At 37.1% G+C, this 21,122-nt stretch overlaps 5 protein-coding genes across 5 annotated transcripts; 3 read left to right on the top strand and 2 right to left on the bottom strand.

Moving 5' to 3' along the window:
- Window positions 1-894: 894 nt before the first annotated feature.
- Window positions 895-3,846, top strand: LOC147274635 (phosphopantothenoylcysteine decarboxylase HAL3-like). Its single transcript, XM_086257282.1, has 4 exons — window positions 895-1,112; window positions 1,364-1,711; window positions 2,700-3,050; window positions 3,392-3,846. Exons 3-4 carry the CDS (start codon window positions 2,703-2,705, stop codon window positions 3,692-3,694), a joined length of 651 nt encoding a protein of 216 aa, XP_086113408.1. The 5' UTR covers window positions 895-1,112; window positions 1,364-1,711; window positions 2,700-2,702; the 3' UTR covers window positions 3,695-3,846.
- A 3,109-nt stretch (window positions 3,847-6,955) lies between these two features.
- Window positions 6,956-8,594, top strand: LOC147274634 (GDSL-like Lipase/Acylhydrolase superfamily protein). The gene is made up of 2 exons (XM_086257334.1): window positions 6,956-7,661; window positions 7,864-8,594. The coding sequence occupies exons 1-2, from the start codon at window positions 7,011-7,013 to the stop codon at window positions 8,365-8,367; spliced, it is 1,155 nt and encodes a 384-aa protein (XP_086113460.1). The 5' UTR covers window positions 6,956-7,010; the 3' UTR covers window positions 8,368-8,594.
- A 449-nt stretch (window positions 8,595-9,043) lies between these two features.
- On the bottom strand, window positions 9,044-11,702 carry LOC147274633 (E3 ubiquitin-protein ligase AIRP2-like). Its single transcript, XM_086227562.1, has 5 exons — window positions 11,330-11,702; window positions 10,295-10,457; window positions 10,103-10,169; window positions 9,538-9,766; window positions 9,044-9,428 (listed from the first exon to the last, which is right to left on the bottom strand). Exons 1-5 carry the CDS (start codon window positions 11,419-11,421, stop codon window positions 9,218-9,220), a joined length of 762 nt encoding a protein of 253 aa, XP_086083688.1. The 5' UTR covers window positions 11,422-11,702; the 3' UTR covers window positions 9,044-9,217.
- A 397-nt stretch (window positions 11,703-12,099) lies between these two features.
- Window positions 12,100-16,543, top strand: LOC147274632 (B3 domain-containing protein Os02g0598200-like). Its single transcript, XM_086227561.1, has 7 exons — window positions 12,100-12,234; window positions 13,326-13,489; window positions 13,981-14,923; window positions 15,051-15,182; window positions 15,321-15,404; window positions 15,548-15,720; window positions 16,046-16,543. The coding sequence occupies exons 2-7, from the start codon at window positions 13,358-13,360 to the stop codon at window positions 16,298-16,300; spliced, it is 1,719 nt and encodes a 572-aa protein (XP_086083687.1). The 5' UTR covers window positions 12,100-12,234; window positions 13,326-13,357; the 3' UTR covers window positions 16,301-16,543.
- Window positions 16,544-17,078: 535 nt separating this feature from the next.
- AZG2 (Xanthine/uracil permease family protein) lies at window positions 17,079-18,734 on the bottom strand. The gene has a single exon (XM_086228351.1). It carries the CDS (start codon window positions 18,732-18,734, stop codon window positions 17,079-17,081), a length of 1,656 nt encoding a protein of 551 aa, XP_086084477.1.
- Between the last annotated feature and the right edge of the window lie 2,388 nt (window positions 18,735-21,122).

Below are 21,122 nucleotides of genomic sequence, written 5' to 3'. Positions count from 1 at the left end.
GAGTATAACAAATAAGGATGTTAAATACCAAAAGTATACAAATGTTGAATAATATGTGATAAATACTAAAAGAACCGAATAATGAATACCAAAATGACCATATATAAAAAAAAATATTAATATTACGAATGATAAACATCATATGTATGAATTATGAATACTAAATGTTCGAATGTTAAACACTAAATGTATGTTGAATATTAAATATACGAATTTTAAATACTAAATGTATGAATTGTGAATACCAAAGATATATGAATATTGAATTCTAAAAATTGGTGGTGTGTTGTGTCAAAAATTTATATGTTATAATATGAGTAGATGTTATTAATATTATATTTTATAAATATAAATTCATTGATCACCCATATTATAATACATAAACTAGTTATCTAATTAGATCACGTGATTGTGCTAAGATTGTATATAATATTTCTCCTCTATTTGCACTGGACTCGAGAGAAAAGAGGAAAAAGAAATATAAAAAAAGGGAAATAAAGGGAATGAAAGAAAAAGAGAAAGAGAGAGAGATGGAGAGAGTAAAAAGGCGATGCGGATTGGTAGCATTGTAGCAGGCAGCGACACCGGCGGGGTGGATGGTGTTGGGTGGGGGCTATTGAGTTTTGTTTTTGAATTAGAGGAGTAAAGTTGAAAAAATATAGGAAAAAATATTTTGTGGATTTTGAAATCAAATAATGGAGTAATGTTAGAATTTTATATTTTGTTAAAAGACTCAAATTCATAACCCAAAACAAAAAGAAACAAAATAACAAAACCACTTTTGAAAAGAAAAAACCCAATTGGCTGTTAACGGGTCTACGGGTGCGACCGCATACGAGTGGGTTATAGGCTTATAGCCCAATTCTCTGGCGGAAAAGAGAAAAAGAAAAAGCCCAGCTACGTCGTCTATCTAGTCTGAAAGGATGAGAACGCGTCACCCATCTGCGCTCAAATTTGGACTTTGGAGTGCTCTGGAGAGACAATATGAGACCTGTCCACGGCAACAGAAGGTCAATACGGTGCGTTTTGAGCTCTGAAACCCACCTCTCTCGCTGAGTTTCTCTGCAAAAATCCTAAAGCAACTGAAACCACAGGGAACTCAACCACTCCAAGTAAGTCACGGTTTCTTACGCAAAAATACTGGAATTTTGTTTTGTTTTAGTACTAAATTCCATGGGATAAAGTCAATGTTTACGTCTTGCTCAACGAATACGAATTACACTTTCACTTATGCTTGAGATTGTTTAATGCTTGATCCGTTTCGTTGGCTAGAAAATAAGGGAAAATAATTTTCTTTTCTCGGTAGTCTTTCATCATATTGTTTCATTAATTGAGAACTTATATATATATATATATATATCAGTGTACTGAAAGGCGACGGCAAGGCGAGGAAAGCGAGAATGGGTGACGCTCTGCAAGAATTTTTTTTCAAAAACTCTCAGCCCCAAAATGACGTCGTTTTGGGCTGAGAGTTAATTAAACTCATTCAGTCCTTCCCCTTTCAGAATCACGCATTCTCTCAACTCTCAACCCTCATCACGGTGGCTGGGTATTCTCTCATCACGGCGGCTGGGTGGACTCATCTCTGTTCTGTCATCTCTCAAGTCTCAAGTCTCAATCTCTCTCTGCGCAGCTAGGAGCCCATTCCTCTTTGGAGAGTTGAGTCTCGATCTCTCATTCTCGGCAGCAGGAGCCCATTCGTCTCTCGACTGTATGTTTGTTTTTGACTTTCTTCTCATATGTATGTTTGTTTCTGCGCATCTGTGATTCTGTGAATATTGGGAATTTTTGTGAATAATGAATATTTGGGAATTGTTGTGAATAATGAATATTGGGATTATGATTCTGTGAGTATTGTGATTATGTGACTCGTGAGTATTGTGAATTGTTGTGATTCTGTGAGTATTGTGAATTATTGTGAATAATGAATATTGGAAATTTTTTTTGGTATTGTATTTGTGAATGTGTGATGTGTTTTGGACAGGGATATTTTTTGAATGATATTGATGATGAAGAGTGGGATGAATGAAGTGGTTGTTTTTCCTATGTTTTGTGAATGATCTTGTTAGATTAATATGTTATATGGATTTTTATTCATGAATGACAATTAATGCTATTTTTTAGCTATATAATTTTTTTATTATTATATTTTTTATGCCCGAAAGGCTTATGCCTCGCCTTGCGAGACCGCAAACACCTCGCGTGACGCTTTTGCGTCTGAAAACACTGATATATATTTTATTTAATTTGACAAGTTCTCTTTGGTTCAAATATATATAAAACACTGGTCAAGTTAGTTAGCAGGTGTTTAGTTGAGGGAAGTTATATTAAACACTAATTTTGATATCAGAGGAGGAGAAGAGCTTACTGAAAATCTTCATACAAGTCAAAAGTTCGTGTATTCTCAACCTATTTTAGGTAGTTTATCAAATGTTTTTCAATTTTACATTCATGAGTATTGAGGGCGAAATGATTCATGGGTTTTGATAATATGTATGCAATATTTATTGGGTTTGATATTCTAAGTGGAATAAATTTTGGGTTTATGGGTTTTGATATTCTGAACACATCATCTCTGGTCAATTTGTATATTCTGTTTTTGTATGGAGTATTAGTGGTTGGGAGAACCATAGACATTGTTGAGGGAATGACCACTGTTGCATCTAGGATGCTTAAGGTGTCTGATATCTCTTGAATAGGTTATGGCTTCTTGCTCTGAATCTGGGAGTGCACAAATCCAGCCAATACAAACCAATGGTGCTCCGAGGAAGCCAAGGATTCTACTCGCTGCTAGCGGAAGTGTAGCTGCCATAAAGTTTGGTAACCTCTGCCATAGCTTTTCTGAATGGGCAGAAGTGAGAGCAGTTGTCACAAGAGCATCTTTGCATTTCATTGATAGAGCATCACTTCCCAAAGATGTAATTCTTTACACCGATGAGGATGAATGGGCCAGTTGGAACAAAATAGGTGATAGCGTGCTTCACATTGAGCTCCGCCGTTGGGCTGATATCCTAGTTATTTCCCCATTGTCAGCAAACACACTAGGCAAGGTAATATTTAGCACTGTGGAAAGCTTGTTACTTTAGAAAGTTGTTTTAAGCTTGTTTCTTATTTTAAAAAAATAAAATAAAAATAAAATAAAAAACGAAAAAGAAATGTGTTAAGTTAGTATATACAAAGATTAGCAAACAGGATGATGTCTGTTTCCTATCCAAAAAGAAAAAGCAATAGGGATATAGGTGAAAGTTCATTTCACTAGAAAATGCATGTCACTCAAGCTTCCATTTTATTGCTCATCCCCTCTATCTGGTTTGATCATGTGCAGAATCTATAATTTGACTCCTTTATTTTTAAATTTCAATTTAACTAATGTCCCATGTTGTTCTTGTAGATTGCTGGGGGACTGTGTGACAATCTACTCACCTGTGTTGTACGAGCATGGGACTACAACAAGCCTTTCTTTGTTGCACCGTCCATGAACACCTTAATGTGGAACAATCCCTTCACAGAGCGACATCTCATGTCAATAGATGAACTTGGAGTCTCACTCATCCCACCTGTCACGAAGAGGTTGGCTTGCGGGGATTACGGGAATGGTGCAATGGCTGAACCTTCTTTAATTTACTCTACTGTAAGACTCTTTTTCGAGTCACGGGTTCAACAAGGTGGCAGTATTGTTCAGCAAGCTGTATAGTAAAGCTGTCATCTTTGAGACCTGATGACAGAATTTGACTTGGTAGATTTTGTATTAGGTGCAGATTTGTTTTGGTATGTGAACTGGGCTAACTGTACATCTACAATTGTAATAGTTGATTTGGCTAATCATTTTGCTCTACATTTGATAAATTTCTAGTCTTATACTGAAATATGGTTCTTTATTCTTCAACTTTCTTAGCGGTGTTCACTGGTGCATTGTGGTGTTGGTGAGTGTCGGTGGTAAGGAAGTCTATTTTTGGTGCATTGTAGTTTTGGTGTTGATGTCCTGTTGCCTTTCGTGGTGGACCATCCAACCAGCATGTGGCAGGAGCCCCTGTGGCTGTTATGTCTTGGGACGTTATGACAAACTCCAGTGGTAGATCAACTCCCTCTGAGTACGCATTATCTTCTGCATTTTGTAAAGTAATACCAACCATTATTGCTTATTTGAAAAATCAAGCACATAAGAAACAAAGGTTCAATCTAAATTGCTCATAATGGTCAACATAAAATCGAACTTTAACTGCACCCCCTTGCTTAAATCGAAGAAATCAAATCACCGAGGCATAAAATTAATTTCATTCATTTCAATCAACCAAAACATAGAGAAATGGAATAACATCATCAATCAATGTAAGCTCTACACTCATGTAAGTGAAGAACAGGACTAGTGCACACCCCTTGACTTGTTTTAACAGGCATATAAGAAGCTAAATGATGAAGACCCAGATAATATGCTTGAGCTATGAATCCCAAATGCTTGAGATTTGCTAATATAGGAAATACATGTTTTGAATCGTAATATGCTCCACTGATATCCATCATGAGAGTCTCTAGCTGAGAACGACAGCATGAAAGTTGGGTGGAGGGATGGTTTGCGTCACAAACCTCAATCCTTTTGAGGCCATAGCAAGATTGTATCTTGCATTCTTGCTATACGAATTGTCGTTTTTCATTCTTGGCTTTCAAAAGCCACTTGCTGACTTGCAAAAGCAATCCAACAATCAAAATTCCAAATAGGGCCTTAGTGCTTTACCCTATTCTACTCGAGAGGTGAAGGACATAATTGACATTTTGATAAAGAAAAAAGTTGTCGAGTGTACATGCGTTGCAGAGTAAAACTAAAAGCAAGGAACTGAGGAAGTAAAGCTTGCAACTTCTGCAGTCACATCATTCTCTGCAGACGACATAGCCAGTATGCATGAAGACTGTGAACTATCAGTACCAGACTTGGAATGTTGTGCTAGAATTGTTGTTGTGTTTCTTTGGTCTTGCATTAGGTGCATAGATACGCTGTCACAGTTCTGGTATTTGAACCTCTGAGGCTAGGCTAATGAACTTGCAATTGTCATAGTTGATTTGGATTCTTCAGGTTGTCACTTCCTGATTTGGCTGAACTTTTGTTCTACATTGATCTCAGAAGAAATTATCCATGTTTGAATGTTAATTGTCCTTTATTTTTCATTTTCTTTCATCAAGTGCCTGCATGTAGCCTGGTCTTGTTGATGCTGTTCCCACTACAAGTGATCTGTCATGTCTTCGATCGAGTCTTTATATCCTTTTTGAGGGCCATGTCATGCATGACATGCATGCTGGTTGAATCAGATCAGATTAGATCCGAGTCATCAAAACACTGATGTTATCTAAAGTTACGGTCGGTGACAATAACACTGAATTCACAATTCATATCTTATAATTGACATCGGATTCGGATCAAAATCCGACCCATTTACAGGTTACATAGTGGATACCATGTTTTTTACAGTTTTAATACCTACATCTCTTATTGTATGTGAATAATGGAACAGCATTTATGTGGGACTCACATGAGTCCAATCTTTAAAATGAGTCCTACACATATAAATGATGTTCTTGTGGACTTGGTTACATCCGTTACACACATGGCATTTAGCACAGAACGTAAGGTCATGGAGGTGGTTGCAATATTTAAAGATGTACAAAGGCTTCAAAGCACCGCCCAAAGTCTTTGTGAAAGTGTATGCAAATGCTACTAAACCTTCTAATATAAAAAGAAAAGAGAAAACCATTTTCTGTGTTCATTTTTTTTTCTCTCTCTCACTATCTTTAGAAGAGAATGGCAGTTGGGTGTGTGGTGTGTTGGCACATGCTCATTTAAAGCCCAACTATTTTCCCTTCAACTACCTCAAGATCTTTAGCTCCATTTATTACTCTCACCTCCCTTTTCACACTAATTATTAATACAGCAACGTTTAACTATTCATCTTGAGTTGCCGTAATGTTCATCACCCACCACTTCATTGATCTGTCTTCTTTTGGTGAATTGGGGATCCAAGGCCCAAAAAAAGAGAACCACTTCGTTGATCTTTCTAACTTGTATTTTTCAACCCAAATCCTACCTCAACCGATACCTTCAGCATTTACTATGGCATTTTGAGTTCTACTTTTTCTTAAATAATAACGTTAAAGATTCCAAATTTATGTATCCAATTTGAATTCTAAATAATATGACATATGCTACATAAAGTTCACCCGCCTTATTTTAAATAATTTAAAATTAAAATTATAACATAAGTAACACTAAGATTACTTATCCTTAAAAACCGACTCATACAAAAAGAGTTTTCATGTTTTTATGGTTAGAGTCACTCAACCTACTCAACCTCTTTCTCTCGACACAAAGTATATGATAGGAGCTTGGTCTATTCATGCGGTACTTTTGATACCATATATATTCACACCATGTATCTTATAGGTATAATGTCAATGTGGTGTTACATTCATACGGAAAAAATTTTCATGGATGTGGGATTATGCTAATAACTTTTACCCTAGCTCCGTACTATATATTAACATACTAAAACAAATATCCTTCATAAAAACAATCATACATATATATATATATGTTCAACAATCTTTGACCCAAGGAAAATAAAAATATGATGGAGCCCCTTGTTTTGAATTATCAAGGATAAATCTTATTATTTCCTGCTAAATTAATCCATCAAGTAGATGCTATCGCTACCAATATAGCATGTAAGAATAATTCACATACGCTGTCTTATAATTTTTCCAATAGATGTAAGCTAGTTTTCAACAGACTCTGACGCCTTTAATAATAAAGTTCTTTACTTCTTTATTCTTGCCTTTCTTAAGCCAAACTACATTCATGGCAATCAAATGCAGTCCAAATAAAGCCTTACTCTTTACTACTAGTGAGGTGAAGGACATATTTGCCATTTTGAAAAAGATAAAAGTATATAAGCCACAAAGTGTACCTGCAGAGTATAAGCTAGCAAGTAAAGCTTGGAACTTGGAAGCCTTAAGAGTTAGAAATGGCTTCTGTACTCATTACCATCACCATCACCACCATCTTCATCTTCATCCTCTCCTCCTCTTCTTTTTGTTCTGCCTCTACTGACACAACTAAAGTAAACCCACATCCCTTCAAGAAAATCTATGCCTTCGGTGATTCATTCACAGACACTGGCAACACAAGGTCTGTCTCTGGTCCAAGTGGTTTTGGCCATGTCTCCAACCCCCCATATGGCACCACCTTCTTCCACCACCCCACAAACCGATACTCCGATGGCCGGTTAGTGATAGACTTCATAACTGAGTCACTGTCCTTGCCTTACTTGCAGCCTTACCAGGCCATAGTGAGAAATGCTACAGGTGCATCTCATGGGGTTAACTTTGCTGTTGCTGGCTCCACAGCCATAAACCATGAGTTCTTTGTCAAGAACAATCTCAGCCTTGATATCACTCCTCAGTCTATCCAAACTCAGCTCCTTTGGTTTGACAAGTTCTTGGAAAGTCAGGGCTGCAAAGTGGGTGGAACAGAGTGCAAAGCAGGAGCATTTGATGATTCACTCTTCTGGGTTGGTGAAATTGGGGTCAATGATTATGCTTACACACTTGGATCTGATATTCCAGGTGACACCATTCAAAAGCTTGGTATCAGTAGTGTTACTAGTTTTTTGAAGGTAAGATTTTCATTTGTGGAAGGATCCTCTCCTTTTTGAATGAATGAGATTTGATGAAAGGGAGACATTGCCTTCTAATAATATTCATATTGTGTTTAAGGGCTAGAATTTCTGTCCCAAATAGTGTGGAATCTTAGTTCAATTCTCTTTTTGTTTTCACCTAGATTTTAGCTATATGGACCAATGTTTGTGTGCTTTGCAGGCATTGTTAAAGAAGGGTGCAAAGTATGTTGTTGTCCAAGGTCTGCCAATGTCAGGGTGCTTGCCACTGGCCATGACATTAGCTCCTGTAGACGACAGAGACGGTATAGGATGTGTGAAGAGTGTGAACAACCAAAGCTACAGCCACAACCTTGTCCTCCAGTCCAAGTTGCAAGAATTCAGGAGACAGTTTCCCCATGCTGTCATCACCTATGCTGATTACTGGAATGCCTATTTCACTGTCATGAAGAATCCAGGCCAGTATGGTTTCAAGGAGAGCTTCAAGGCCTGCTGTGGGACAGGTGACCCTTACAACTTCGATGTGTTTGCTACGTGTGGCACGCCTTCTGCTAGTGCCTGTCCAATCCCTTCTCAGTACATAAATTGGGATGGAGTTCACCTCACTGAAGCCATGTACAAGGTGCTTTCTAATATGTTTCTCAGTGGAAAATCCACTCACCCTCCCTTCAGTTACCTGTTGGACATGAAACAGCGTCATGGATGAGTATTCTTTTCCTCTGGATCAGCTTCCAAAATTTAGAACATCTTCTAAAAAAATTTACATGGTGTGAAATATGACCCTTTTTGAAATGGGACATAATTTGGGACCTTTTCGTGTACAATAATCAATCTATCAAAAGTAATCTGATGTCTGATGTCTTCTTGATATATATATATACACCAGAGTGCAAAAATCTTTAATGCTCCAGAGCACACACTTCAGATGAATGCATTCGTACCAGTGTCAAGCAGAATGGATTAATGACCTGTCTAATTAGTAGAAACAGGGGAAAAACTTTCCCATCAGCTTTTCAACCTATTCGCCAACCAGACAGCAATTAGGTATTAATTAATCTTGATTATTGTGACACATACAAATGTGTGGAACTAATGCAACTACAAAATGCTTGACACTCTAATTGCAAGATGAACTAACTCTCTTTGTCCCTCATGCAATATAGACACAATTAGAAAGCATCCAGAGTCGTGACAATGAGAAGTGTATTGCACATAGTAGCCTAATAAACATGCCATATTTCCATGCCATTTAATTGTCCAAGAAATAGCTTGAAGGCAACAAAGGTAAAAGAAAAAAAAATATTGTTATCCCATTGGAAATGAACTCCTCACTAAATGCAAGATAGGGAGCACGTGGCCAACATCACAAAATCAAAATTGCATGAGGAAAAAGGTGATTCTTCTGATATTTATATATTTGTCTCTTACACAAAGCATGTACATTATTTTGCACGACGAGAAGTGGAAAAGAAATTTTCGAGGTGAAAGCATCACCAGACTCTATACATGTGATGGTTGGCAACTTTCTCTTTCTATACACCATTTTGTATGTTTGATCAAATTAAGTACTCATAATACATTATAAATAGAGCATCCGGGATATCCTTAGGCAGGCTGTTAATAAAAAGATAGAACCGCAACATATCCTCCTTCAACACAGTTTGAGTGTCAACCACATCACTGCCGCATGGCAGAACCCACAAGTCCCCTGAATTCACTCTCTTTATACTTCCCCGGCAAAATGGGCAAGATTCTGACCTTGCGTTCCTATCACACAAAGATGCAAAGATGTGGCAATGGTTATAAGTAATGAACCCCCATCATCATGTGCTAACACTGGATGAGACTAAAACAAAGAAAGAACGAGTATTTATACCAGTCGCGGTAGCAATTGATGCACATGGCATGGCAGCAGTTTGGCAAGACCATTTTGGTGCAAGGCTCCAAGCAGATCCCACATTCATTTTCTCTCTCCAAGTCCACATCTGAAAGCTTTATCTTATCCTCATATCTCTTATTAGCAACCATCTCTAGAGCTTCCTCTTGGGTGATATCCAGCTCCAATGAATCACCATGGAGACGCTGAAGGGATGGTAATATGACATCTGCAGTTTTAGGTTGGGGAAGACATGAATAAAGATAAATTGCAGAAACAAGGAAGAATGTAAATACTATACGATTATACAAAGTTTTATGCCATTTAAAGTTTAAGACCAGAACCCTATTCCCCAAAATGAAATGCATTAAGAAAATTGGAATCACAGCAAGCAAAAGAGATTCATTTAAAGAATTAGTCATTATCTATAAACCTAATGAAGCTACGCAATAGACAGGCTCGCTTTCTGTAAAACATATGCAAACATCTAATCTCTATATGATGTTCAAATAGCCTCTCAAACAGATGTCAAACTACCAAAAAGATTAGAAAATAGGTTACAAACTGTAGAATTCACTGATGGTAGCTTTCCTTCCGTATGAAGAGATATTTGGCCTCCCATCTGAGCGCACCTGAAGACATATGAAACCAACAAACACGGATATATTCAAGAACTTGGATCTCATTCTTACAAGGGGAAAAACATTGAACTATCTAATCACTTCAGAAACATATGAACAGGCAAGCAGAAACCAACCTTATATACAACTATGTGGAAAAGATTTAAGTAACTGGAAAGTAAACATGAACACGAGCAATCAATCCATTGAAGCAAAAGCAGGAAAATGGGTGTCAAGTGATTGTAAACCAATTTCATTTGAAGACAGGTACTACCCTTGCTTTTGGGGATGGAAGCTGCCCTGCATACATATTTTTATTCAAGTAACATCAAAAATCACTTAAACTGTTACCACAAAAGTATTATCTTGGTCTATTAATCCAACAAAGCATTCAAAGGGTCAGCAAATATTTCAAAATAAGGTTGCAAATTAAAAAAAAAAAAAAATGGTAAGCAAGAACAGAAGCTGAACATTATCTAAACTGATGGTGTGCACTTAAAATTATAAATGGTTGTGGGCTGAACCTCACTCTTCTTTTAAAGATTGCAAGTATTCTGCAACCCCCCAACATTCAATTCTAACCAGCAACAGAGAATCTAATGAAAACATAACAGGGAGAAGCCAACAGAGTATATCCAAGGTTATATGCAGAAGAATTGCAAACTTTCACTGAAGTATTCTAATTATACACATCAATATTAAAGCTTGCGAATTCGGGTCAACATATTGGAATTCGTATAGCATAAATATGAAAGCAAAAACAACAGACACTAGATACACATTGTACACAGACCCATATGGATATATGTCTCAAAAAAGAAAAATCGTGAAACGCAATATAATTAAACCCTCTGTGTGTGTGTCCATTGCTTTGTCTAAGAAACAAGCCATCAAAAGCAAAACCAAAACCAAAATTAATACAGAGTTAGAAGTTCATGCGCCATTGTTGAACCTTTTGGATATTGCTGAGTAGAATTTCACCCTCAAAATAGTAAATGTAGAATATAGAAAACCATAACAAAACATTACACGACTAAGAGAACAAATTCAGAAGCCTACACTGTGTTTCACATTTCACAAACACAGTTTCAAAATTTAACTTAAATAGAAAAAATCAAATTATAAATAAATAAAAAAAAAAGAAGAAGAAGAAAATGGGGGGGTGGACTCACAGTATATTGGCATGCTGAATATCAGCCTCGAGAACCTTAAGAGAATCTTGGTAAGACGGCCTAGCAGCGAGCTGCTCATAGTAGTCCAACATTTCACACTTTTTCAGTCAAATTTGCAACCTTTAGAGCAAAAACAAAGAGAGGCAGAGAGATGATCAAAGAGTGAAAAGAAACCCAAATGAGTTGGATGATCCTTTGTCCACAAAACACAATAAAATTCTTGGGTCTTTGCAAAGAAATGTCCTTTTTGGAGCTTAAAAGTGGTTGTGAGGCCAGAAGTGGGACAACCCTGATCATCAAAACCTAATCGCCATCAAACACTATAATAACAACAGTGTGCAGAGGGAGATAGGCTAGGTCTTCTGTACTCTTTTGAAATTTGATTTTTGGTTTTTGTTAATTTTGTATTAAATTTATTTTATTATCCATTTAAAATTTAGTTAGATTTTTTTGACTTTGGCCTTTGACTGCTTTCATTGGTTGGGTGGCTATGACCATGACTATGAGTAGGTATTTTCTGCTTCCAATCAAAACCATCTACTTTGGTCAGAAGTACAATGCAGTAACAGGACCACTTGCTTAGTTTATGCTTTTCTATTTGGGCTAGGCCAATTTCTATTTGGGCTTTTGGAATTTAATTACAGGCCCATTAGATTTCAAGGGGCCCACAGTGTCCACACAGCGTGGACACTGGACAACGTGGCCATAAACTGAGTGTGTGTGTGTGTGACTGTCACTTTTAAGCTGTCTCAAGGGGGTGTGCTGTGTGTGTGACTGTGAGTGACAAACTGAGGCCTTGCTTGCCAAAGCTTTGAAAACCCAACGACCAAGGGTTTCAGAGAGGACTAAACCCAAAACTCACTGAAAAATCAAATCTTTCGTAAAAGAGCTTCTCAGTAACTGGTGTAAGTCTCGCTTCCTTTAACCCATTGTTTGGTTCTTCTGGAGAATTATTTTTTACTGAGTTTAGGTGTTTTGTTAACTAGAATTATGGGTTTTTTTTTTTGGTACAAGAATTATGGGTTTTTTTTTTTGGTACAAGAATTATGGGTTTTCATGTAGGCAACAAATGAACAATGTACATAAACTAGAACCATCAAGCCTTGGTTAAACGGGGAATCAAAATAATGGGTGAAAAAAAAAAAACTTTTTTATTTTTTATGATACATGTTCCAAGTTGCATGTTTTTTTTATTCATGAAGCTTTCCAGGCTATCTACATTGTCTATTCACTAGCCTTAATTCTCTATTTTGTTCTATTATTATTTGGGATTGTTTGATGCTGAACAGTGACTAGCCTTTTAACTCTCCCTCGCAATTTAGCCCTTTTTTTTGGGTTCTTCTAAAGAATTATATTTTAGTGAGTTTAAGTGTTTGGTTAACTAGAATTATGGTTTTTTTTTTCTTTTTTTTTTTTTTTTGTTCCAAGTATTATGGGTTTTTCTTTTGGTTACAAGAATTATGGGTTTTAAGCCTTCATCTGGTTAAACGGGAATCAAAATAATGGGTGAAAAAGCTGCTTCTTTGTTTTTTTTCTTTTTTCTTTTTTCTTTTTGATGATGCATGTTTGCTTTATACATGAAGCTTTAAAGGCTGTCTACATTATTTATTTAAGTTGCCCCTGTAAAAGAATGATTAATATGAAGGCTAATGAATTAGGTGAATGCCAGAATTTATGACCACTTTGCTTTGCTTTGTTTTGTTTGGAAGAAAATCACATAGATCTCCCCTTGTTTATGGAGTCATTTAGATGAATATTCTGCACTGTTTGGTTCTTTGCTTGTATTATTATTTGCTGGCCTCTTTATTATGCAGCTGACATTCTGGCAAAGTAGGGAATCACTTTGAAGCTTAGGATATTTCCTCAAGCTTTGTTTTATTTTCTGTTTGAGCTCTTTGAGATAATCTGCTTTGGGGTTGTGTTTCCCTCTCTTCTTTAAATGACATTATTATGCCATTAAACTATCTTTACTCATTTATCTATGGATTTCTTGTAGTGGTTAAAATATTCAACAGAGCGGGAGAGGAGATGGGTTGCAATGCAGCTTGTGCCAAATGCACTCAGAAATGTTTGCTAGTTCATGGGAAAAAGAAAAGTGCTTCATCTGATGTTATCTCCTTTATCAAACCCATGGTTGGAGATGATTTCAACAAAGTTTTGGTATGATAAATCCCCCCCCCCCCCCCCCCCCCCAACACAAAAAAAAAAAAAAAAAATTCTAATCCATTTCATTTTTATCTTCTACAACCTATGTGGATTCTCTCTCTCTCTCTCTTTGTCAAAAATCTACGACATATTTGATAGATTTACAAATTAGTGGCTTCAATTTGATAAACAAACCAGATTGTAGCTCTCCTTTTGTTCTTTTTGTTCTTTTTTTTTTTTTAATTTGGTAAAAAGTGCTACGGAGATAGCACTCCCATTGGAAGACCTTACTTTTTTTCTTGGTTGTAGCTTTTCCTTGTATGACAATAATGTCATATAAATATCAATATTACTCCCTTTTTTTAAGGATTAGGTAAACTACGTTTTCCTTTTTCCTCATGGAGATAATTAAGTATTCTATACTTGGTAATTATGTGACTTTGCAACTCTATTTCTCCTATGATGAACCAGAGGTTGGCTCTTCTAACCATGTCATCTCATTGCAGTGGTTGCCTCCTAACTTTGCTCCTAATGTGTTAGCACTGGTTGGTCAAAAAGTTTTTCTTGAGGATTCACAGGGGATGCGTTGGGAAGTTACAATATCCCGCATTGATGGCTCCCTTGCTTTTCAGCAAGGGTGGACTACTTTTTTTTCAGCCCATGGTATACATTATGGAGATTATTTGGTATTCCATTACATCATGAGTTCACATTTTATTGTTCAGATTTTTGGTACATCTGCGTGTGAGAAACTAAGTTTTCCTGAGACCACAAATCCAAGGAAAAGGACGAGGGATAACCTAAATTTTACTGTCAAAGAAAACTTGTGCCACACAATTGATAAACCTTTGATGAACAAACAGGGTTCAAAGCCTTCAAACGCCTCTGTTGTATCTGGCTCAGATGACATGGAGAAAGCTCCAATTGTCACAGAAAATGCTCCAAATGGTGATAATTGTAATGAAAGGTCAAAAATGACGCCCAAAGAAGAATACATTGAAGAAATGGTTATGATCGGTAGAGATTTGGGAGACAAACAAGCAGAGGAGAGAACCTGTATTTTTGATTTGTCTAATTTTGAAATTTTGAAAAATAAGTCTGGCAGTGATGGAAGCAACAAATCTGCTGCAATGGACCAAACATGTTCTCATCATGCTGATTCATCACTGGGATTGAGAAATGAGGCTGGCTTAGTTGATAAAAATCCGGTGATTAAAGAGTTAGAGGCTAGAGCAATTTCTTCAGATACACCTGAGTTTAACTTTGAAAGGATTGAGAAAAATAACTGTTCTGAAGGCAATGTCAAAGAGGCATCAATTTCTGATAAAGATTCATGCACCGAGAAGACCCTGGGGGATCTCTTCCCAACACCTGATGTAAATCCTGACGAAAATGAGTACATCTCTGCAAACAGAGCAATAAACCAATGCGTGATTGCAGATGGATCAGGCAAGACACAATTAAGTTAGATGCTCCTATATGTTTCATTGTGGGGTTTCTTGAGTGTATATTCTTTGTAGTATGCATTGTCTTCTTTATGATCAGCATCTTCATTTTGTTTGTTTTGTACTCTCAGAATCACTATCAGGCAATTATCAGGTGGTAGTATCCCAAAAGGAACATAAATTGATCAACGACAGTTGCCAAAGAGCCAATGAGGAATTTACTGGAAATGCAGGGCCCATTACTGTTGGAACCCAAAATTTTGGTTTGTCCTCCTTCCAGTAGCTATATGTTCCTGCGTTATTGTTGGAGCACTTTGCTGTTTTTGGCAAAGTGTCATTAGTATTATTCTTTTGATATATCTCATGTGATGTCTCTAATAACAAAATTATTTGTTGAACAGATAAAATGATGAAGATCGTTAAAGAAGAGCCTGTTGAGATTACCCCAGATCCATGTAGTCAGGAGATCAAACCAGAAATAAATGGTACTATATTATTTTTACACCATCTGTTCAAGGAAAGCTTTGTGTGTGTGCAGACCTGTAGATTCAGGATGCATGAGTGTGTTAACTATAACTTCTGTTGGCTATCTCAAACTCTGAATTAACTGTAATACAATGAAATGCAGGGGAATCATTAAAGGTTGTTAACAGGGTGCATTTTCAGAGTTCTAATGTGATTATAAGAGAATATGACAGGGTTGCTCCAGTGGTAAAAATTGAACCTGTTGATCCAGTTGAAAGCTTGCCAAGTTCTTCCAAAATCTCCTGTTTGGTGGCAGCAGGCAGTCAATCTTTTCTTGTATGTTGATTAATTGCCCTATTTAGCATGTCTCGTCTCATATTCATTGTTACCATTGGCTTTTAGTCTGGTTGACATGACATATTTGTTGATTGGTCAAATCAATCTGTCCTTCATCTTTCCTTCTTAATTTTGGAGATGTCTATATGGCTGACATTGGAATTAACATTGTTCATGACTAAGCTGATTGCTATAATGGATGTGCTCTTTTTGATTGGGGTCCTAACCTGTTGTTCACCTCGTCTATGTAATCATTGTTGACTGAATACTGAGCATTCTTTTGGTTTTTCTTAACATATTTTGTCTCTCTTTGATGCTCATGCAGGAGTTGCCAGAGAATTTGTCATTACCCTTGTACACCAAGGGAAGGCCATATATGGATAGTAGGGTAGTTTTCCTTCGAGACCCATCAAATAGATTGTGGCCAGTCCTCTACACTCAGAGATCTATCTTCAGAGTTTTGACAAGTGGTTGGGAAGCTTTCAGCAAGGCAAGTAACATCCAACCTGGAGATGAGTGTGTTTTTGGGGTTGAAAATCCATCTGAAGGTATATGTAGCGTCAATATAATTAGAAGATAAGATGATATGGCAATCTTTAGTCTGTATGTACAGTCTTTTCATATGGAACTGTAAAACCAGCATTTATGAATCGTGTATTAGGTTGTAGAAAGCTACCTAGTTTTTGTGCTCCTTTCATGAGCAAGTAGCTTTGCCTTTTGACTGTTGGTTTTACAGTAGTTCTGGAACATAATCTATGTCCATGATATAATTGTTGACCTAGCTTGCGTAGGAAAGATGTTGATCCATGAGCACTAATGGCATATACTCTTTTGGTTCCTCTTCAAGCTATAATCAGTTATTCTTTTAAGTTTGCACAAATCCATCTGAGATATGAAAACAAAATTGATCTCTCTCATTTAGGTTATGGAGAGTAAAATATCATACACAAAAGAATTAAGATGAAATATTAAAATGAAAAACTACCCATGTACCCAGGAGTTGCATTGGGCCCCCCTGCCAGAGTTCACCAAGCCTACTTTGCTTCGTCGCAATAAAATTAGGAAAATATTACTCTTCTCAACTTTTTTTCTCAATTTTTTTTTTTTCAACCTATGTGGCACTAATATGCATGTTACTTTATTACATTGGAGAAACGATGTTATAGAACTCAATATAAGAATGCCATGTACAAGAAAAAAAAAAAAAAAAAAAAGCGAGAAAGTAGAGTCCTTATAGCATTGTCCATAAAATTGGACTCTGACCTCTAATGTCACTTGTGCATTTCCTGCTATATTAAGATCAAATAAAAACTGCCCATCACGATAAGGTCCTCCTATAATCACCTCATCACGACTAATCAACTTCTAACTTCAATAATTTCATTTGCTGAGTACTCTACAGCAGCTGTAGCAGACACTTGATTGTGTTCTTTGACCACCATTCTTCTCATCTTGATCAACCACTTTAGCAACACTACCAGATAGTCATACAGGCTAAGAGCAATGTAGAGCCCAATGCCACCAATAATCCCATTTGCAATAGAATAAGTGAGTGGCATGAGAAGCATGGTAATGAAAGCAGGCACAGCCTCCTTCACATTTGCCCAATTTATGTCCTTCACCACCTTCATCATCATCACCCCAACCAAGACCAGTGAAGGCCCTATAGCCCATGGAGGCACACTAGACAGTAAAGGATTGAAAAACAATGACATAAAGAAACACAAACCAATGGTCACTGCTGTCAGCCCTGTGCGACCCCCTTCTCTCAACCCTGCTGATGACTCCACATATGTTGCAATGGGGGACACTCCCAATGTGGACCCCACAACGGTCGAGCCGGCGTCAACCAAGTAGGCCAAGTACTCACCTTCAAACCCTCCATCATTCACAAACCCTCCCATTTCAGCCATGGTGTACAATGTGCCTGTGATGGCAAGCACATCAACATAGAGCAAGGTTGCTAAGGCCACCCAAACCTCACTCGTGTTGAAGTTGCTAAAGCTGATAGCCCCAGCTGTGGATTGGATTGTGTGAAAATCTACCACTTTCTTGAAGTACAAGTAATTTGTGTCACCAAGTGCTGTGTTGGGAAAGACTGTCACATGTGTGCCTCTAAACCATGAAATCAGTGTCACAAAAACAATACCATATATCATGCTACCTTTGATCTCCTTCATTAACCCATAACATGTGATTAGGAAGCCAGCAGAGCCTAGCCAGAATTTTGGGTCTCTCATTTTTCCCCCAAGGCATGCACCAGTTGCTGGGTCTGTGTTAGCACAAGCTGTGATTGTTACCAATGTGGATGGGTCTGGCCCAACTAGGCCAACACCCTGGTGGACTTGTAAGCCCACAAATGCAATGAAAAGCCCAATTCCTGCTGCACAAGCCAGTCTAACAGGATGAGGTATGAGCTTGGCAAGCTTTTCTCTAAGACCAAGAGCAGATATTGCAAGGAAAGCACATCCCTCAACTAGGACCACAGCTAGTGCAGTTTGATAAGACATGGACCCAGATCCATGAAAACCCACCAAGTTGTAAGCCAGGTAGGCATTTGGGCCCATTCCTGGGGCCAAGCCGAAGGGCAGATTAGCCAAGACCCCCATAGCAATGGACCCAATCATGGCTAATAGAGCAGTGGCCACAATAAGGTCACTCTTCGTTTTTGCAAGACAATTTTGGTAACCTTCATTTGGCTTGAACATGCAATCTGGGGTGGCCGTTTGGTTGGCCGGGGCGGAGCAGTCTGCTATGGAGCATGTGCCGCCGGAGTCGGCGAGGATGGTGGCGTTAACGGTGATGATGTAAGCCATGGTGAGGAAAGTGGCCAGGCCAGCACGTAGTTCCTTGGTAAAGCAGCTCTTCCTTGCTTCCAACTTGAAGTATTTCCCAACCATGCTCTTTGAAACGGCATCGTTTAACCCTTTCTCCATTTTGCTCCATGACTTTCCTATCCTTGTGATGAATGTTAACCCATTTCCCATTCCTGCACATAGCTCAGTAACCCCCATCTCTCTCTCTCTCTCTCTCTCTCTCTCTCTCTCTCTCTCTCTCTCTCTCTCTCTCTCTCTCTCTCTCTCTCTCTCTCTAGCTATGTGGGTGTGAAAGTGTGACGTTTTTGCTAGGGTGGTGGTGGTTACACTTAATTATATATATGCTTGGGGTGGCTAGTGGAGGGAATCTTCTTGGATATATTATGGATAAATGGGCATCGCATGCAGGGTCATCAAAAGTGAGACCTGAAATTAGGGAGTCGGCGTTACAAGAACCATTTTGGAGTCACATACTCACATGCATATGAATCATCTCTCATTTAAGTTACATTGTGGAATAATTATAAGTTTGATTGTGAATTCATCTGCAACGCCATCATAATATTTTTAAAATATAAACTCATCGTTCACTCATATTATATAGTATATTGATTAATAATATTACGTAACAGTCACATCTAAGTTTTTTCTACATTGTATTATACAAATATAGGTCATATATATATATACATGTGTTGTGAGAATAATATCACATGTATATACAATAACTTTTCCACTTTTAGGATGAAAAACTGATTGCAGTTTGGTTTTTGGAGGGTGATTCTGTTAATTATGGCAACCTCTGGTTTTGGATTAAAAAGGAAACTCATTACTACTTGTGACTTACATATAATTTATTGACAATGCTAATCATATATATTTTAGATTGTGAGTTAAAATGTCTTGTGCTGCTAGCTAGCCTTCTAGCAACAGGAGCAAAACCATAATTAACAACATTGCACATAGCATGCAGCCATGCAGAGACTACTAATCTTTTGGTAAGTTTCTTCTTTTTTATATATTATACCGAAAATATATAAAACTAATTAAATTAGTCTCCTTTAATTTGATTATATCCCAAAGTTTTGGGGTTCATCAGAAGGTTCAAATTTCAAACTTTTGACATCTAAACGATATGAGCTCAGAGTGGCGTAGATCTAGCTGCACCATCCAAATATAATATATCTTGCTACAAAATCTCATATCTATATAATTAATAATTTAGACAAAAAAAAAACATATATATATATATATGATTTTGTGTCGATTTCAGCTTTATATATATATAGATGGCTTTATAATTTTGGTTTGTTGACAAGTACCCCTTGAAAATTCCAAAACCAAAATCTTTTGCATGATCTAAAAATATTTAATAATACAATTCTCTAAAACTTTGGCAGAATCTTGAGTCTCTTCTGGACCCTTTTAGGTGTTGGGTTCGCAACTCTTAAACCAACATTTGGACATAACATTGGGTTTGCGCCTTTAAATTGTAGTGAAAGGTACCTTAATCGTGACGTATATATATGTTATCAATAAAAATTCAAGCAAATAGTGGCATATATAGCTAGCCCTTAAAAAATAAATGTAGACGATGAATTTTAATTATAAATAAGTGGTTCGGGAGCATAGGAGCAATAATAAAATTGTTAAAGTAGAAATACATTAAAAGATGTGTTAACTTAAGCGCATGCAAATTAAATAAATGAAAACAAAGATGCAAAAGGTACCAAGCCATTGTCACTTGTTGTCCACTTGTTAAAAGGAATCCAAGTAGTTCGACCTTAATATATAAAAGTTCAAGGAAAATAAAGAAAGCCTTCCTTTTAGTGCATTGATCAGTGAGAGGGACTTGCATGTCAGGGATACAACAAATGCATGTATCCCTCCTTCTCTCTCTTTCTCTCTCTCCTCTCCTTCTTCTCACTCTCTCTCTCTCTCTCTCTCTCTCTCTCTCTCTCTCTCCCTATAATATCAATATCAGAGGGGCATGTAAGTTGTTCTCTTAATCAATTCCTTCACATCCTTCAATTAATTAAAAGGTGAGCTGAATCAAAGTATTGCTTATACTTGACTTTCCATCAATTGTTTATAAAACTAATAATCAAGGGATTAGAGTCTCCAAAAATTATTGTGTACGGCACATTGTGATAGATTATGATTAGATTGAATAGATAGATATATATATATATATAAGACTTACTAATTATATATGAGTGTACACCTTATGTGTGACAGTGTGAGAAAAAATTATGAGATAGTACAGTTGTGTATATATTATATATGTTTTCTCTTTTATATTACGTATAAAATAAATGATTATGAATTAAAGGGATATGTACGTCTTACCTCATTGAAGACTGTCTAATAAAAATTCGACACATTACGTTGGACCGACACAAAATCTCTCGCAAACCAAAGTGTTTATTTCGCCACACATTTTCAGTCATATTGCGCATTAGCATAAGAACCCAAAAAGACTTTGTAAATTAAGTACACTATACCCAGAGGGCACCAGGAAATCATGATTTTGTAAATCCTCTAATAGTCTAATATATGCTACGTACTTCATCATCTTGTTACTTG

Source organism: Dryas octopetala, chromosome 9 (genome assembly GCF_963921425.1).
Source record: "Dryas octopetala chromosome 9, drDryOcto1.1, whole genome shotgun sequence".
In the NCBI taxonomy this organism is placed as follows: Eukaryota; Viridiplantae; Streptophyta; class Magnoliopsida; order Rosales; family Rosaceae; genus Dryas; species Dryas octopetala.
The sequence above is the reverse complement of the archived record's forward strand: the minus strand, read 5'-3'. Positions and strand labels throughout refer to the sequence as shown.

Bases quoted from the DNA above. Each gene is read 5' to 3' on its own strand.
- LOC147274635 (XM_086257282.1), top strand. From the start codon at position 2,703: ATGGCTTCTTGCTCTGAATCTGGGAGTGCACAAATCCAGCCAATACAA. The intron at 3,051-3,391 runs GTAATATTTAGC...TTGTTCTTGTAG, and splicing joins CAGCAAACACACTAGGCAAG to ATTGCTGGGGGACTGTGTGA.
- LOC147274634 (XM_086257334.1), top strand. From the start codon at position 7,011: ATGGCTTCTGTACTCATTACCATCACCATCACCACCATCTTCATCTTC. The intron at 7,662-7,863 runs GTAAGATTTTCA...TGTGCTTTGCAG, and splicing joins GTGTTACTAGTTTTTTGAAG to GCATTGTTAAAGAAGGGTGC.
- LOC147274633 (XM_086227562.1), bottom strand. From the start codon at position 11,421: ATGTTGGACTACTATGAGCAGCTCGCTGCTAGGCCGTCTTACCAAGAT. The intron at 10,458-11,329 runs GTGAGTCCACCC...ATATGTATGCAG, and splicing joins ATTCAGCATGCCAATATACT to GGCAGCTTCCATCCCCAAAA. The intron at 9,429-9,537 runs GTATAAATACTC...TTTGTGTGATAG, and splicing joins ATCAATTGCTACCGCGACTG to GAACGCAAGGTCAGAATCTT.
- LOC147274632 (XM_086227561.1), top strand. From the start codon at position 13,358: ATGGGTTGCAATGCAGCTTGTGCCAAATGCACTCAGAAATGTTTGCTA. The intron at 13,490-13,980 runs GTATGATAAATC...ATCTCATTGCAG, and splicing joins ATGATTTCAACAAAGTTTTG to TGGTTGCCTCCTAACTTTGC. The intron at 14,924-15,050 runs GCAAGACACAAT...TTGTACTCTCAG, and splicing joins CGTGATTGCAGATGGATCAG to AATCACTATCAGGCAATTAT.
- AZG2 (XM_086228351.1), bottom strand. From the start codon at position 18,734: ATGGGGGTTACTGAGCTATGTGCAGGAATGGGAAATGGGTTAACATTC.